A 17,388-nucleotide genomic window follows, 5' to 3' on the forward strand; every position below is an offset into this window, starting at 1 on the left:
TGTAAAAGAAAAAGCAACTTAAGGCATTCAGATAGGAAGAGGAAAAACTGCCTCTCTTTACAGATGATATGATATGATCCTAGGCATAGAAAATTGCAAAGACTCTTTAAGAAAGCTAGTAGTGCTAATAAATAAATTCAGCACAATTGTAGGGTACAACATCAACATATAAAAATTGATTATGTTTTTTATATACCAGCAATGAACAATCCAAAAATGAAATTAATAAAGCAATTCTATTCACAGTCGCATCTAAAATAATTTAAATAGGAACAAATCTAACCAAGGAAGTGAAAGACTTATGCACTGAAAATTATGAAACATTGGTGAGAGAAATTTTGAAAGACCTAAATAAACGGAAACACATCCTATGTTTATGGATAGGAAGACTAAATATTGTTAAGATGTCAGTAGTACCCAAATCTCCAGATTCAATGCAATTTCTGTAAAAATTCCAACAATTTTTTTTGCAGAAATGGAAAAAGTACTCAAATTAATGTGGGATTGCAAAGGGCCCCAAATGGCTAAAACAGTCTTGAAAAATAAGGATAAAGTTGGAGGATTCACAGTTCCCAACTTTGAAACTTACTACAAAGCTAGTAATTAAAACAGCATAGTAATTGTATAAGGTCAGACATGCAGACCAATGAAATAGGATAGAAAGCCTAGAGATATACCGTCTCATATATAGTCAGTTGATTTTTTGACAAGAGTGCCAAGACTGTTCAATGGGGAAAGGACTTTTTTTTAAAAAAACATAGGGTACTGGGATAACTGTCTGCATGTAAAAGGAATTAAGTTGGACCCTTTAAAAATATAATATTAAGTTGGACCCTTTGAGTCATATAAAAAATGACTCAAAATGGATCAAAGACCTAAACTTAAGAGCTAAAACTATAAAACTGTAGGAGAAAACATGGTAGAAATCTTCATGACATTGGATTTGGCAACAACTTTATGAATGACACCAAAAGCTCTGGTAATTAAAGAAAAAGAAAGATAAATTGGGCCGCATCAAAATTAAGAACTGTTGTGAATTAATGTAGACTATCAAGAAAGTGAAGAGACAAGGTAAATAGTGAGACGAAATATCTAAAACCCATATATATGATGAGGGATTGATGTCTAGGATACATGAAGACCTCCCACAATTCAACAACCACGAAAAGACCCAACTGAAAACTGGGGGAAAGGATTTGAATAGCCATTTCTCAAAGATGAAACTTAAATGGTGTATGAACACATGAAAAGATGAATGCTACAGAGAGTCAATTGATACACACTGATACACACTCATACTGTAAAGGTAGCTCTATGACTTATTCATTGAATTCTGTTGAAATCTTAGATTAATAAAAATCTGTTTTGAGATTTTCCATCCATGAAGCCTCTGAAGTTTTTGTCAAATGTGGCTTTAATGTGAACTGACTGCTTACATGACTTGTGTTTCATATTCATTAAGAGAATAGATTCTAGAGTCAGATTACCTGAATTTGAATTTCCTTCCACTCTTCCTAGCTATATAATCTAGGGTACATCACTTAATATTTGTGTGCCTGAGTTTCCTCACCTGTAAAATGGGGATAATAGTATACCTACTTTATAAAATTGTTATGAAGATTAAAAGGAATTAAAATACGCAAAGTGATTAAAATAGAGACTGGCACCCAGAAAGTACTAAATAAGTGTTATCATTATTTGGAAGAATTACAGTAATCATAAATTAAGTGACGTTATAATTCATTTTTTATTTTGGTATAATACACATGAAACTTACCACCTTAACCATTTTAAATTATACAGTGAATGACATTAAATACACTCGTAATGTTGTGTAACCATCACCACGTCCATCTCCATAACTCTTCATTACAACAAAAACCTTGTACCCATTAAACAATAACTCCTCATTCCACCTTCCCCTCAGCCCCTGGCAGCCACCATTCTACTTTCTCTCTGTATGATTTTCACTATGCTAAGTATATTAAGTAGAATCATACAAGATTTGTTCTTTTATGACTAGTTTTTTTCACTTAGCATAATGTCTTCAAGGTTTATCTATGTTGTAGCATATGTCAGAATTTTCTTCCTTTTTGAGGCTGAATAATATTCCATTGTATGTATACACCACATTTTGCTTATTCATCCATGGATGGATACTTTGGTTGTTTCCATGTTTTAATTGTTGTGAATAATACTGCTGTGAACATGGGTATACAATGATCTCTTCAAGACTCTGCTTTTCTTTTGAGTATATATCCAGAAGTGGAATTGCTGGATCATAGATAATATTATATTTTTATAGAATTGTAAATACTTATTATAAGTTATAAATGTGAGATTGAATAAACAGGGTTAGGAAAGAAGGACAAGATGGTATTAAAAAGACTCTGAAACTGAGGTAGAAATCAGTAGGGAAATGCTGCTCACTATATATATCTTGTATTTCACATAGCCTTTCAGTAATACAGTTAATAGAATAAAAATCTAGGTCCTTGCTTGGACAATTGACTTACTTTGTTATTGTTTTCTTTGGTCTTCTTTCTTCTCTCTATAATCTTCTTTCCCTTTCCTCCTCCTTTTGCCCTTCTCCCTTCTTCATCCCTCCTCTTTCTACTCTTCATTCTCCTCACATGTGATATGTTGACAAAATGTTGATAATATAATATTAATGATGGTAAGGCTAACATATTTTTGTATTGTTCTTCAAGAGCATGGTTTCAGAAGAAGAGACATTGGAATCACTACATGGGAACAGTAATCTACCAGCTTCTCATCTTTGTGTCAGAACACCAAAAAAGGTAGCTTTTAAATTTTATTTCAGAAAGCAAATTTTAAAAACTGCACTTAAAACAATGTTAATTTAAAAATTTTATTTTGTGTTCAGACCCCTTCATCTCTAACAACCCCTGGATCTACACTGAAGTGTGGAGCTATAAGAAAAATGCGGGAGGACCGTTGGGCTGTAATTGCTAAACTGGATAGGAAAAAAAAACTAAAAGAAGCAGAAAAGTTATTTGTTTAATTTCGGAGAATCAGTATAATTAAGAACCTAATAACATGAAACTTAGAGTTAATGTTTTTTTCTTATTTTCCAGAGCCAAATTTTATCTGGAAGTTGAGACTTTTAAAAAATATTTGCATGAATGATTTGTGTTTTTATTTTTAGTCTAAATGTGAAGTAACTACATATTGTCTGAAAACCTGCCATTATATTCAGTTAATTAAAATGATTATATTTTGTTGTTACTTTTTCTTGTATTCATGAAAACTGTTTTTAAGAAGTTTTCAAATTTGTAAAGTTAATCTTTGAATGCTGGGAATGCATTATTGAGGGTCATTCTTTATTCTTTACTATTAAAATATTTTGATGCAAATAAGTGCTTCTCATTGATTCTGTTAGGTCATATAAACAGCTCATCCTTATAATTTTGAGAGAGTATTACTCATTTTTAAAGTCTTGAGAGCATTGTAGTGGAGTTTTATACTTCTGAAGCAGCTTTGATTTTTTTATTTTTTATGAAATCGACAAATGGCTTTTATGACAGGAAAAAATGGCTCTACCAGTACGACTTCCTGAAATATTTCATTTATGCAACATTTATTAAGCAAATATTTATTAATGTTTACTAAGAGAAACAGAACTCTAGATACTGGGGATGTAATAGTAAAGAAAACAGAAAAATAACATGTGTTTTCCTAAAGCTTACATTCTAGTGAGGGAAATAGACAATTAAAAAAATAAATAGAACACAGTATATTAGTTAATGGTAACTGCTAAGAAGAAAAAAACAGGGAAGAGTATTAACGAGTATGAAGAAGACTACATTTTAGGTATGATATCCCTTACAGAAGTGACATTTGAATGAATACATGATTAAAACAGCAACTGAGCGTGGGGCTACCTAAGGGAATAACATTTCTCACAGAAAGAATAGGAAATACAAAGGCCCAGAGGTGGGAGTGTGCCTAGCGTATCTGGAAAGCAGCAAAGAGCCCAGTATTGGGAAGGACAGTGAGCAGAAGGAAGAGAAGGCCTGATAGTTAATGGGATGAGGATTTTTGAGTGGGCAGATTATGTAGCATTTGTAGGGCACTGTAAGAACTTTGGCTTCTCTGATCCAACTTATGTTCTAACAGTATCTTTCTGGTTGCTATATTGAGAACAGACTGGAAAGAGGACATAAATAAACAGGAGATTATTTTAGTAATGCCTGTGAAAGATGATATTGGCTTAAACAGGAGCAAGAGCAGCAGAGGAGTAAAATAGTGAACTCTTGGATATAGTTTGAAGATACAGATAGAATATGAAAGAAAAAAATGGGCAATATTTTTGGCCTGAACAATGTAGTTTTGCACATGTTAGGTTTGAAATACCTGTTAGAGATCCAAATAGAGATGGTAAGTAGGCTTAAAGACAAGTCCAGACTAGTGATATAAATTTGGGAGTCAACATTATATTTAAAGCGACCAGACTGGATGAGAACATGTGTAGTCATCAGAGTGCGTGTACCTAGGAAAGAGGTCAGAGGGATGAGAAGGAGTCATCAAAGGACTGGCCAGAGTGGTAGTAAAAAAAATGTAGGCTATGGTTTCTTGGAACCCAACCAAGAAAGTATTTCAAAGAGGAGGGAGTGATAAATTGTGTTAAATGCTAATCAGAGTTAAAGTAAAATTGTTTAATATGTTATTAATGTAGTCACTGATCATCTTAATGTCAGTTTTTGTAAAGTGCAGCTTGATTGGAAGGGTTTAAAGGAAAAAGAGGGAGAGTAAGCAGACAGCTATTTCTGTCAGTTGTAATAAACTCGAGAAGTTATACTTCACATGAAGATGATAAATGGGGAAGTTACTGGAAAGGAAAGTGGATCAACAGATGGTTTTGTTGTTGTTGTTATTAAGACATAAGAATTAATAGCATATCCAAATAATTAGAGAAAGATTCAGAGTAAGGAAAATGATGATGTGGGAGAGAAAGGGATATTTTTTATAGAATGTCTCATAATAGGCAAGAGGGATGGAGTTTAGTGGATAATTGAAACTGTTGGGCCTTCAGTAAGAGAATAGACACTTCTGCCATGAACAATAGGAAAAAAGGAAGAGTATGTGGCACAAGATGATGATGGTAAGTGTATGGGAGTTTGTAGAAGTTTTGATTCCACAATTTCAGTTTTCTCAGTGCAGCTGGAATTAACACCATGCACTGAGAATGAGGACAGGGAAGACACTGTTGGAGGTTGTGGAAAGAAATGTAGGTATGAAAGACTCAGAGTAGGAAAGTGAATGAGCTGTACTTTTTTACTTTATTCATGTATAAATGAATAAAATGATTTTAGAGTTATCTGTAAACAACTATGGTGAAGTAAAATTTGAATCATCTTACTGTATGGATTGTGTTTGTAGAAAAGATTAACCAAGAAAAAATGGAAATGCAATAACATTACGGAAATTATTTTGTTCCTCCTTTAATTTGTGTGACTGCAATTATATTCTGTTAACTAGCCATGGTCTTGAGATTTCTAGCTTCTGATCTCTTAATTGAAACTTTATAATAAGTCTCCTAAGCAAGCATTTTTGGAGAATTATTGGTCTTGAAAATGTGAAATTTTACATTTGAAGCTATATATTTTCAAATATAAATAATATAAATATTTTCAAGTATTTAAAATAAATAATATATTAATCTATAAATTTAATATATTTTAAATTTAAATATTTTAAATAAGACTATCTATTAAGCTATATATTTTCAAATATTTAGAATTAGACTAGCTGCTGTGGCTAACTGTTCATTTACTTCTAACTTATCTAAAGTCCAACATAATGTTTCTGTTGAGTGAGAACCATTCCTCCAGGCAGTAATTCAGGAACCCTGACTCCTTTCAACTTCTCATTCTCCCATCTTCAGAAGCTGGCTTCCAGGTTTATGCTAAAAGAGAAACACCATATGGGAGGATCCATATGGGAAGTTTCTAATGACCTGGGCATGAAAGAGATGTATAGCAATTCCTCCCACATTTCACTTTCCAGAAACAAGTCAATATGGGCACACCTAACTTCAGGGGAGACTGTGACCCATATTTGAGTTATCTCTCAGGAGATTAGGGAAAAGCATAAACAACTAGCCAGTCTGTCACAATTAGTTAACAGTCTTTGAGTTTTCAAATATTGTTCTTCCTTACTTTTAGTTAGAACGAGTTAGTTAAGGCTCTTAAATTTTGGACGATTGCTTCTCCTTGCTGTTCCTTGAACATGCCTGGTATGTTCGTGTTTTATAACCCTCTCCCTCCTCCAGCATTTCTTATTCCCTTATGTCTTCTAACATACTGTATACCTTATTTGGCATGTTTATTATCCCTTTTCTCTCCTCACAAGAATGTAAACTTCACAAAGGAATTTTAATCTGCTTTGCTTATTGATGTATTCCAAGTGGCTAGAATCATGCTGCCCATAGTAGGTACTCAATATTTGTTGAAGGCCAGGCATGGTGACTCACGCCTGTAATCCCAGCACTTTGGGAGGCCAAGGAAGGTGGATCACGAGGTCAGATGTTCAAGACCAGCCTGGCCAACATGATGAAATCCCATCTCTAAGATACAAAAAATTAGTTGAGCGTTGTGGTGTGTGCCTGTGATCCCAGCTACTTGGGAGGCTGAGGCAGGAGAATCACTTGAACCCAGGAGGCAGAGGTTGCAATGAGCCAAGATCACGCCATTGCACTCAGCCTGGGTGACAGGGAGAGACTCCCTCTCAAAGAAAAAAAAAACAAAACTACACACACACACACACACACACACACACACATATTTGTTGAATAAATAAAATATTAATACATATTTAAGAAACACCTGTATATACCATATTAGTGATTCTTTTTTTATTGAATTTTAGGTTTTGGGGTACATGTGCAGAACATGCAAGATAGTTGCATAGGTACACACGTGGCAGTGTGATTTGCTGCCTTCCTTCCCCTCACCCACATCTGGCATTTCTCCCCATGCTATCCCTCCCCAGCTCCCCCCACTCCGCTGTCCCTTACAATAAGTAAAACTTTACAACCTAAATGTTGAGTGTCTGATTTAAAAATAAGATTAAATATTGGAAACTAGAAAAATCATGAAATTTTCTAAAAGCATATTATAGTATCCTATATTTGACTCTTCTTTGCACTCTAGAGTTCAATTTTGACAATAAAGTCCCAGAAAAAAATTTATAACATGTTATTGTTTTACTTTTAAACTACTTTAAAAAAACACTAGTCTTAATGAACAATTGGTAAATTCATAATTTGCTTATTTAATTATGAAAATTTTATGAGATAATTACATGATTATTAACTAATGCCTCTTTAAACATTGAATGCATTTTGGAGACTATTTCAAGGTTTGCGAAAGCCTATTTTCAGGTTGGTAGGAAACTCCTCCTGCCTTTTAGCCACTCTTTGTAGTATTGACTTAATCTGATTGATGCGTTTAGGATCAATCAGATGTGTTTAGGAGTGGGCATGTGGGATACAAACTATTCTCTGTCTCTCTCAGGTGTGAAGCTTCCTACGGGAATCACATGATCTTTTCCATGCTGCAAGTTTTATAGGGCAGGTGGAAGAGTGGTCCTGTTGTGAAGGGATAAGTTTAATAAATTAAAAATTCACAATAATATTTGCAAGTTCCAGTATTTTGATGAATAGGCTGGACACTTTGAGAAGGAAATAGAGTGCAATTCAGAGGAATTAACATAACAGTATTGAAACTCTGATGTAGCTTTTGTGGCACTACCTGGAAAGTAGCTGCATAGGAGTTTTCACTTTGTGGGTCGTTACAGCTGGTAGTAGCCTTAACTTTACATAAGTTACTGTTTTTACAGAAACACGTTGTAAGTTCTGGGTCTTAAGTGAATAGTGCATAAGCTTTATCTGAAGCAAAAATGAGCATTTAATATGTCTGCAGGCCATAAACTTTAGAAGATGCATGGCCTGAGGATGCCTCAGCCAAATTATTGGCTGTTAAAAAACAAGTATTAGCCACACTAGACTGGGCAAAGATGTGAGACTCAGTCAGAGATATTTTGTGTGTATTTTAATGATGGAACCAAAAAGATTTCTGGAGATAAGGATTGAGGGAAAGAGAAGGTGCAAGGTTTGGTTTTGAAGTATGGGTTTGGGCATTGTCGTATTTGAGATATTTTAGATATCCAAGTGGAGATAGTGAGTAGACCATTGGATAAATGAATGTAGAATTCTCCAGAAGTGTATTTAGTAATCATTGATGTATAGGTTCTATTTAAAGTACAGAACTGAATGTACTCTTTTTTCAGTACTAAATGTTAGTTATAGAAGAGAAAGGAGTTAGCAGCAGCCTTGAGGTAAAGGAATATTTGAAAGAGAAGCAATAGGCCAGAACGGTGGCTCATGCCTGTAATCCCAAGCACTTTGGGAAGCCAAGGTGGGTGAATCATGAGGTCAGGAGTTCAAGACCAGCCTGGCACAGATGGTGAAATCCAGTCTCTACTAAAAATACAAAGATTAGCCGGGTGACATGGCAGGCAACTGTAATCCCAGCTACTTGGGAAGCTGAGGCAGGAGAACCTCTTGAACTCAGCGGGGGTGGAGGTTGCAGTGAGGCAAGATCATGCCACTACACTCCAACCTGGGTGACAGAATGAGACTTCGTCTCAGAGAAAAAAAACAAAAAATGAAGCAATACAGGAAGAACTACAAAGAAGCTAAGAAGGAGGGACTGCTGGAGGAGGGAAAAACCAAGTGTAAGAGATGATGGAAGCCTAGAGAACAAAGTGATTCAAGAAGAAGGGAATATTCCCCTGTATGAAATCCTAATGAGCATGAAAGCAGAAAATAAATAATTGGACCTATGGTTATCTGTATGATATAATCTCTGCTCTGAATAACTCACAGTCAAGGAGCAAAATTTTATATGTAAACAGATGAATCAATTATAATTAATTTGACAGTACACACACATAAGAGCTACATAGAAGTCAATGATAATTTAATATTATTTAAATATGGTACTAATTTTTTTTTATTTCAATAAGCTTTGGGGAACAGGTGGTGTTTGGTTACATGGATAAGTTCTTTAGTGGTGATTTCTCAGATTTCAATGCACTTATCACCCCAGCAGTTTACACTGAACCCAGTGAATAGTCTTTTATCACTAGCTCCCTCCCACCCTTACCCCACAAGTCCCCAAAGTCCATTGTATCATTCTTAGGCCTTTGTGTCCTCATAGCTTAGCTCCCACTTATGAGAACATACAATGTTTGATTTTTCATTCCTAAGTTATGTCACTTAGAATAATGGTCTCCAGTTCTATCCAGGTTGCTGCAAATGCCATTATTTTGTTCCTTTTTATGGCTGAATAGTATTCCACGGTATATATATACCACATTTTCTTTATCCACTCATTGACTGATGGGCATTTGGGCTGGTTCCATATTTTTGCAATTATAAATTGTGCTGTAAATACACATGTGCAAGTGTCTTTTTGGTGTAATGACTTCTTTTCCTCTGGGTAGATACCTGGTAGTGGGATTGCTGGATCAAATGGTAGATCTACTTTTAGCTCTTTAAGGAATCTCCACACTGTTTTCCATAGTTGTATCAGTTTACATTCCCACCAGTAGTGTAAACATGTTCCCTTTTCACCACATCCACACCAATATCTATTATTTTCTGATTACAGTCATTCTTGTAGGAGTGAGGTGGTATCACATTGTGGTTTTGATTTGCATTTCTTTGATAATTTGTGATGCTGAACATTTTTCATGTTCATTGTCCATTTGTATATCTTCCTTTGAGAATTGTCTATTCATGTCCCTAGCCCATTTTGATGGGGTTGTTTTCTTCTGGCTGATTTGATTGAATTTCTCCTAGATCCCAGATATTAGTCCTTTGTCAGATATATACTTTGCTAATATTTTCTCCCACTCTGTGGGTTGTCTCTTTACTCTGCTGACTATTTCTTTTGCTGTGCAGAAGCTCTTTATTTTAACTAAGTCCCATCGATTTACCTTTGTTTGTGTTGCTTTTGCATTTGGATTCTTCTTCTAGCCAATGTCTAGATGGGTTTTCCTGATGTCATCTTATAGACTTTTTATGGTTTCAGGTCTTTGATCCATCTTGACCTGATTTCTGCATAAGGTGAGAGATGAGAATCCATTTTCATTCTTCTACATGTGGCCTGCCAATTATCTCAGCACCATTTGTTGAATAGGGTGTTCTTCCCCCATTTTATGTTTTTGTTTTCTTTGTTGAAGATCAGTTGGCCGTAAGTATTTGGGTTTATTTTTGGGTTTTCTATTCTGTTCCATGGGCCTGTGTGCCTATTTTTATTACAGGTACCATGCTGTTTTCATGACTATAAACTTGTAGTGTAGTTTGGGTAATGTGATGCCTCCAGATTTGTTCTTTTTGCTCAGTCTTGTTTTGGCTATACAAGCCCTTTTTTCGCAGTCTACATATTCAATGCAATTCTCATCAAAATACCACTATACTTATTCATAGAACTAGAAAAAACAATCCTAAAATTCATATGGAACCAAAAATATAGTATTTTTAAATTTAAATTTTTTTTTTTTTGAGACGGAGTTTTGCTCTCGTTACCCAGGCTGGAGTGCAATGGCGCAATCTCGGCTCACCGCAACCTCTGCCTCCTGGGTTCAGGCAATTCTCCTGCCTCAGCCTCCTGAGTAGCTGGGATTGCAGGCATGCTCCACCATGCCCAGCTAAGTTTTTGTATTTTTAGTAGAGACGGGGTTTCACTATGTTGACCAGGATGGTCTCGATCTCTTGACCTTGTGATCCACCAGCCTCGGCCTCCCAAAGTGCTGGGATTACAGGCTTGAGCCACCGCGCCCAGCCAAATTTAAATTTTACAAAAGGTTATACAGTATAAGGTCTCCTAATTGTCATCCATCCCCCGAATTGAGGAAAAAACTTTTCTTTTGGAAGATGAATAAGGGTAATTGGAACTGGATAAAGTAATTGAAGCTATTGAAATAGTCCAGGTAAGAGATAGTGTAACCAAAATGCAGGTTTGTTGCTTGCCACATGCAGAATCCAGTTAACAGTGGGAGGTCAGATACAGATGTCTTCCCACACTGCTTCACTTCTGGAGTAGAAATGAAGCACTTTTATATGATAGGGGAGGAAGTGCACAAGTGCCAGTGAGAGGGGAGACCCCCAAGCCTCCTTCAATTTTACCTTCCCCCGCCCCCCACCTGCTTCCAGATGGGAAGGAGAGTGAAGAAGGAAAAAAATAAATAAAATACCAAAGAGCTGGGAAAATGACTCCCTCTTTAGTTCCCAGCATCTCTGCTGTCTGCTAACCTTGAAAGAGCTGTAAATGAATGCTATCTCTGCCAGCTGGAGCCCGGCACTGTTTCATGCCCCCACGTCTCCTCAGACCAGGTTCCCTCCTGGAAACACCTCTGCAAATAAACAGCTTGTGGCTTTTGTCTTGTCTCTGTAAGACCCCCTCCCTTGCTGGTCCCTGCTCGAATTGCATATGAATTAGCAAATCAATGAAGCCAAAAGATTGTAAGGTCGGTCGTCGCAAATGGACAATAACATAGTTCCACCTCAGTTTCCTCTTTAGAATTATAAGCCTATAAAAGGGGAGAGAAGCTGCAACTCGGGGAGCTTGGTGAATGAGGCTGTTGCCCGCTGCAGCTCCCAGCTGAATAAAAGCCACTTCCTTCCTCAGTTCGGTGTTCAAAAGGTTTGTTCCTTGCCACTCCTGCTACACCAGGGTCCCGCTGCTAGCTCAGTGCCTTATCTATCTGGCGGTTGAATTGGCACCTTCCTGGGAAGAAGTAAGCTGTAAAAGTATCCAAGTGGGCATGCTTTTGACATGCTGTCCTGAGGCAACCTCCTGGAGGTCAGAATTCTGTGGTGGGGTGTGAGGGGCATGTGTTGGTCTATAAATCAACTGTCAGCTCTCAAGGAGAGATCTATCTAAGCACATACATGAACTTCCCCTGTAGGGAATGTCTGGTGATGGGGAGATGAAAGGTTATATTTGTGTTTCTCAAGGGCTAAGTAGGACATAGGGAACAGGGGAAATGAGAAGAGAGGAAAAAATTAAATCACCTCTTAGAAAAATGGGGGTACTCAATTACAATGGGAAAATGTCTTAGGTTGAAAGCTTCAGTTTCAAACTTTTGGATTAGATCCGATACCTGTCTTGAGAAAAATATTCATAACGTTATCACTCTAACAGTAATAAAATGTCTTCTATTTCATGTAAATTTAAATTAATGATGTCAAAGAGCAAGTTGCTTTGGTTGATATAAAGGTTAGAAATAAATTATTGATAATTTAGGTAACCTGAATTCAGTATAATTAATAGTCCACAGGCTATTGTAGCACATCAGGAACTTTAATCAGTGACAAGTCAACCATGGGTTAGAAATAGAAAATGACAAACAAGAGATAGATATGACAACATTATTTATGTCACAAAATCAGAGTTTAGAGATGACGGGAACCAAAAAGATCATTTAATCTCAAAAGATCAGTCATTTGAGTTCTATTAAAGCAATAAAGAAATTGAAAAGTAAAGGATAGTTTTATAAAATGGCTTTAAATTTTAGTATGCATGTACATAATTTACACTAATGCATAATTATGAACATGTAAAATCTTAGTGCCCTCCTTTTTTTCTTTTTTTTATTGTGCTTTAGGTTCTGGGGTACATGTGCAGATCATGTAGGATTGTTGTGTAGGTACACACATAGCAATGTGGTTTGCTGCCTCCATCCCCTCCATCACCTATATCTGGCATTTCTTCCCATGTTATCCCTCCTCGACCTACCCACCCCCACACTGTCCCTCCCTTGGCACCTGCCCAGCAGACTCTAGTGTCTGATGCTCCCCTCCCTGTGTCCCTCTATTCTCATTGTTCATCACCTGATTATGAGTGAGAACATGCAGTGTTTGATTTTCTTTTCTTGTGTCAGTTTGCTGAGGATGATTGTTTACAGATTCATCCATGTCCCTACAAAGGACATGAACTCATTTTTTATGGCTGCATAGTATTCAATGGTGTATATGTGCCACATTTTCCTTGTCCAGTCTATCATCAATGGGCATTTGGGTTGGTTCCAGGTCTTTGCTATTGTAAACAGTGCCGCTATGAACATATGTGTGTGTGTGTCTCTATAGGAGAACAATTTATAGTCCTTTGGGTATATACCCAGTAGTGGGATTGCTGGGTCAAATGGAATTTCTATTTCTAGGTCCTTGAGGGAGCGCCACACTGTCTTCCACAATGGTTGGACTAGTTTACACTCCCACCAGCAGTGCAGAAGTGTTCCTGTTTCTCCACATCCTCTCCAGCATCTTCCAGTTTTCTTCCAGGGTTTTTATGGTGTTACATCTTATGTTTAAGGATTGACTTGGCTATGTGGGCTCTCCTTTGGTTCCATATGAAGTTTAAGGTGATTTTTTCCAGTTCTGTGAAGAAGGTCATTGGTAGCTTAATGGCGATAGCATTGAATCTATAAATTACTTTGGGCAGTATGGCCATTTTCACAACACTGATTCTTCCTAACCATGAGCATGGAATGCTTCTCCATCTGTTTGTGTCCTCTCTTACTTCCTTGAGCAGTGGTTTGTAGGTCTCCTTGAAGAGGTCCTTTACATCCTTTGTTAGTTGTATTCCTAGGTATTTTATTCTCTTTGTAGCAATTGTGAATGGGAGTTTGTTCATGATTTGGCTCTCTGTTAGTCTGTTATTGGTGTATAGAAATACGTGTGATTTCTGCACATTGATTTTGTATCCTGACATCTTGCTGAAGTTCCTTATCAGTTTAAGGAGATTTTGGGCTGAGATGATAGGGTCTTCTAAATATGCAATCATGTCATCTGCAAATAGAAAAAATTTGACTTCCTCCTTTCCTAATTTAATACCCTTTATTTATTTTTTCTTGCCTAATTGCTCTGGCTAGAACTTCCAATACTATATTGAATAGAAGTGGTGAGAGAGGACATCTTTGTCTAGCGCTAGATTTCAAAGAGAATGCTTCCAGTTTTTGCCCATTCAGTATGATATTGGCTGTAGGTTTGTCATAAATAGCTTTTATTTTGAGATATGGTCCTTCGATACCTAGTTTATTGAGAATTTTTAGCATAACAGGCTGTTGAATTTTGTCAAAGGCCTTCTCTGCATCTATTGAGATAATCATGTGGTTTTTGTCTATGGTTCTGTGTTGTGGTGGATTACATTTATAGACTTGTGTATGTTGAACCATCCTTGCATCCCAGGTATGAAGCCTACTTGATTGTGATGGATAAGCGTTTTGATGTGCTGTTGCAATTGGTTTGCCAGTATTTTATTGAAGACTTTTGCATTGATGTTCATCATAGATATTGGCCTGAAGTTTTCTTTTTTTGTTGAGTCTCTGCCTGGTTTTGGTATCAGGATGATGTTGGTCTCATGGAATAATTTGGGAAGGATTCCGTCTTTTTGGATTGTTTGGAATAGTTTCAGAAGGATTGGTACCAGCTCCTCATTGTATGTCTGGCAGAATTCGGCTGTGAACCCACTGGGACCTGGGCTTTTTTTGGTTGGTAGGCTCTTAATTGCTGCTCAAATTCAGTCCTTGTTATTGGTCTGTTCCACGTTTCAACTTCTTCCTGGTTTAGGCTTGGGAGGGTGCAAGTGTCCAGGAATTTATCCATTTCTTCCAGGTTTACTGGTTTATGTGCTTAGAGTTGTTTGTGGTAATCTCTGATGGTAGTTTGTATTTTCATGGAATCAGTGGTGATATCCTCTTTTTCATTTTTTATTGCATCTATTTGATTATTCTCTCTTTTCTTTTTTATTAATCTGGCTAGTGGTCTATTTTGTTGATCTTTTCAAAACACCAGCTCCTAGATTTATTAATTTTTTGAAGGATTTTTTTGTCTCTGTATCTCCTTCAGTTCTGCTCTGATCTTAGCTATTTCTTGTCTTCTGCTAGCTTTTGAGTTCTTTTTGATCTTGGTCCTCCAGCTCCTTCAATTTTGACAATAGGGTGTTGATTTTAGATCTGTACCCACTTCTCTGGTGGGCATTTATTGCTGTAAATTTCCCTCTAGACACTGTTTTAAATGTGTCCCAGAGATTCTGGTATGCTGTGTCTTCGTTCTCATTGGTTTCAAAGAACATCTTTATTTCTGCCTTCATTTCATTGTTTATCTAATCAACATTCAGGAGCAGGCTGTTCAGTTTCCACAAAGTTATGCAGTTCTGAGATAGTTCCTAATTCTGAGTGCTAATTTGATTGCCTGTAGTTGTAGAGACTATTTGTTATGATTTCCATTCTTTTGCATTTGGAGGACTGATTTGCTTCCAATCATGTGGTCAGTTTTAGAGTAGGTGCAATGCAGTGCTGAGAAGAATGTATATTCTGTGGATTTGGGGTGGAGATTTCTGTAGATGTCTATTAGGTCTGCTTGGTCCAGTTCTGAGTTCAAGTCCTGGATATCCTTGTTAATTTTCTGTCTTGTTGATCTGTCTAATATTGACAGTGGAGTGTTAAAGTCTCCCATTATTATTGTGTGGGAGTCTAAGTCTCTTTGTAGGTCGTTAACAACTTGCTTTATTTACCTGGGTGCTCCTGTATTGGGTGTGTATATATTTAGGATGGTTAGCTCTTCTTGATGCATTGATCTTTTACCATTATGTAATGCCCTTCATTGTCTCTTTTGATCTTTGTTGGTTTAAAGTCCATTTTATCAGAGACTAGGATTGCAACTCCTGGTTTTTTTGCTCTCCATTTGCTTGATAAATCTTCCTCCATCCCTTTATTTTGAGCCTGTGTGTGTCCTTGCATGTGAGATGGGTGTCCTGAATACAGCACACCAATGGGTCTTGACTTTTTATCCAATTAGCCAGTCTGTGTCTTTTGACTGGGGCATTTAGCCCATTTACATTTTTTTTTTAATTTTTTATTGGATTATAGGTTTTGGGGTACATGAGCAGAGCATGCAAGACAGTTGCGTAGGTACACACATGGCAGTGTGCTTTCTTTTCTTCTCCCCTTCACCCACATTTGGCTTTTCTCCCCAGGCTATCCCTCCCCACCTCCCCCTCCCACTGGCCCTCCCCTTTTCCCCCCAGTAGAAAAATATGGAACGCTTCACGAATTTACATGTCATCCTTGCGCAGGGGCCATGCTAATCTTCTCTGTATCGTTCCAATTTTAGTATATGTGCTGCCGAAGCGAGCACGCCCATTTACATTTTAGGTTAATATTGTTATGTGTGAATTTGATTCTGCCATTTTGGTGCTAACTGGATGTTTTGCCTGTTAGTTGATGCATTTTCCTCATGATGTCGATGGTCTTTACCATTTGGTACAGTTTTGGAGTGGCTAGTACTGGTTGTTCCTTTCTGTTTATTGCTTCTTTCAGGAGCTCTTGTAAGGCAGGGCTGGTGGTGATGAAATCTCTCAGCAATTGCTTATCCATAAAGGATTTTATTTCTCCTTCACTTTTGAAGGTTAGTTTGGCTGGATATGAAATTCTAGGTTGAAAGTTCTTTTCTTTACGGATATTGAATATTGGCCCCCACTGTCTTCTGGCTTGTAGGGTTTCTGTGGTGAGATCTGCTGTGAGTCTGATGGGCTTCCCTCTGTGGGTAATGCAACCTTTCTCTCTGGCTGCCCTTAGCATTTTTTCCTTCATTTCAACCCTGGTGAATCTGATGATTATGTGCCTTGGGTTGCTGTTCTTGAGGAATATCTTTGTGGTGTTCTCTACATTTCCTGGACTTGTATGGTGGACTGCCTTGCTAGGTTGGGGAAATTCTCCTGGATAATATGCTGAAGAGTGTTTTCCAGCTTGAATTCATCCTCTCCGTCACATTCAGGTATACCTATCAAATGTAGATTAGGTCTTTTCACATAATCTCATATTTCTTGGAGGCTTTGTTCATTTCTTTTCACTCTTTTTTCTCTATTCTTATCTTCTTGTTTTATTTTAATTTTTTATTTTTTATTGCATTTTAGGTTTTGGGGTACATGTGAAGAACATGCAAGATAGTTGCATAGGTACACACATGGCAGTGTGATTTGCTGCCTTCCTCCCCTTCACCTATATCTGGCATTTCTCCCCATGCAATCTCTCCCCAACTCCCCACCCCCCACTGTCCATCCCCTGTTCCCCACAACAGACCCCAGTGTGTGATGCTCCCCTCCCTGTGTCCACGTGTTCTCATTGTTCAACACCCGCCATTGAGTTGATCTTCAATCTCTGATATCTTTTCTTCTGCTCGGTTGATTTGGCTATTGAAACTTATGTTTGCTTTGTGAAGTTCTTGTGTTGAGTTTTTCAGGTCCATCAAGTCATTTATATTCTTCTCTAAGCTGTTTATTTTAGTTAACATGT

The 17,388-nt window shown here is 37.1% G+C and overlaps 1 protein-coding gene, 1 long non-coding RNA gene and 1 other non-coding gene across 10 annotated transcripts in view; 1 reads left to right on the top strand and 2 right to left on the bottom strand.

Moving 5' to 3' along the window:
* SYCP1 (synaptonemal complex protein 1) overlaps positions 1–3,377 on the top strand; it is a 113,613-nt gene extending 110,236 nt beyond the window's left edge. For all 8 annotated transcript variants that reach the window (XM_035252542.3, XM_035252541.3, XM_009001949.5 and 5 more), the window contains 2 exons: positions 2,712–2,801; positions 2,888–3,377. In XM_035252542.3, the coding sequence (XP_035108433.3) occupies positions 2,712–2,801; positions 2,888–3,025 (228 nt within the window). In that variant the 3' untranslated portion in view covers positions 3,026–3,377. The remainder of the gene's footprint in view (positions 1–2,711; positions 2,802–2,887) is intronic.
* Positions 1–17,388, bottom strand: part of LOC118143100 (uncharacterized) — a 45,547-nt gene that overhangs the window by 22,195 nt on the left and 5,964 nt on the right. The window lies entirely within an intron of this gene.
* On the bottom strand, positions 16,125–16,231 carry LOC118143321 (U6 spliceosomal RNA). The gene has a single exon (XR_004727548.1). It is a non-coding gene; the product is annotated as a U6 spliceosomal RNA (small nuclear RNA).

This window comes from Callithrix jacchus, chromosome 7, assembly GCF_049354715.1.
Source record: "Callithrix jacchus isolate 240 chromosome 7, calJac240_pri, whole genome shotgun sequence".
Taxonomy (NCBI): Eukaryota; Metazoa; Chordata; class Mammalia; order Primates; family Cebidae; genus Callithrix; species Callithrix jacchus.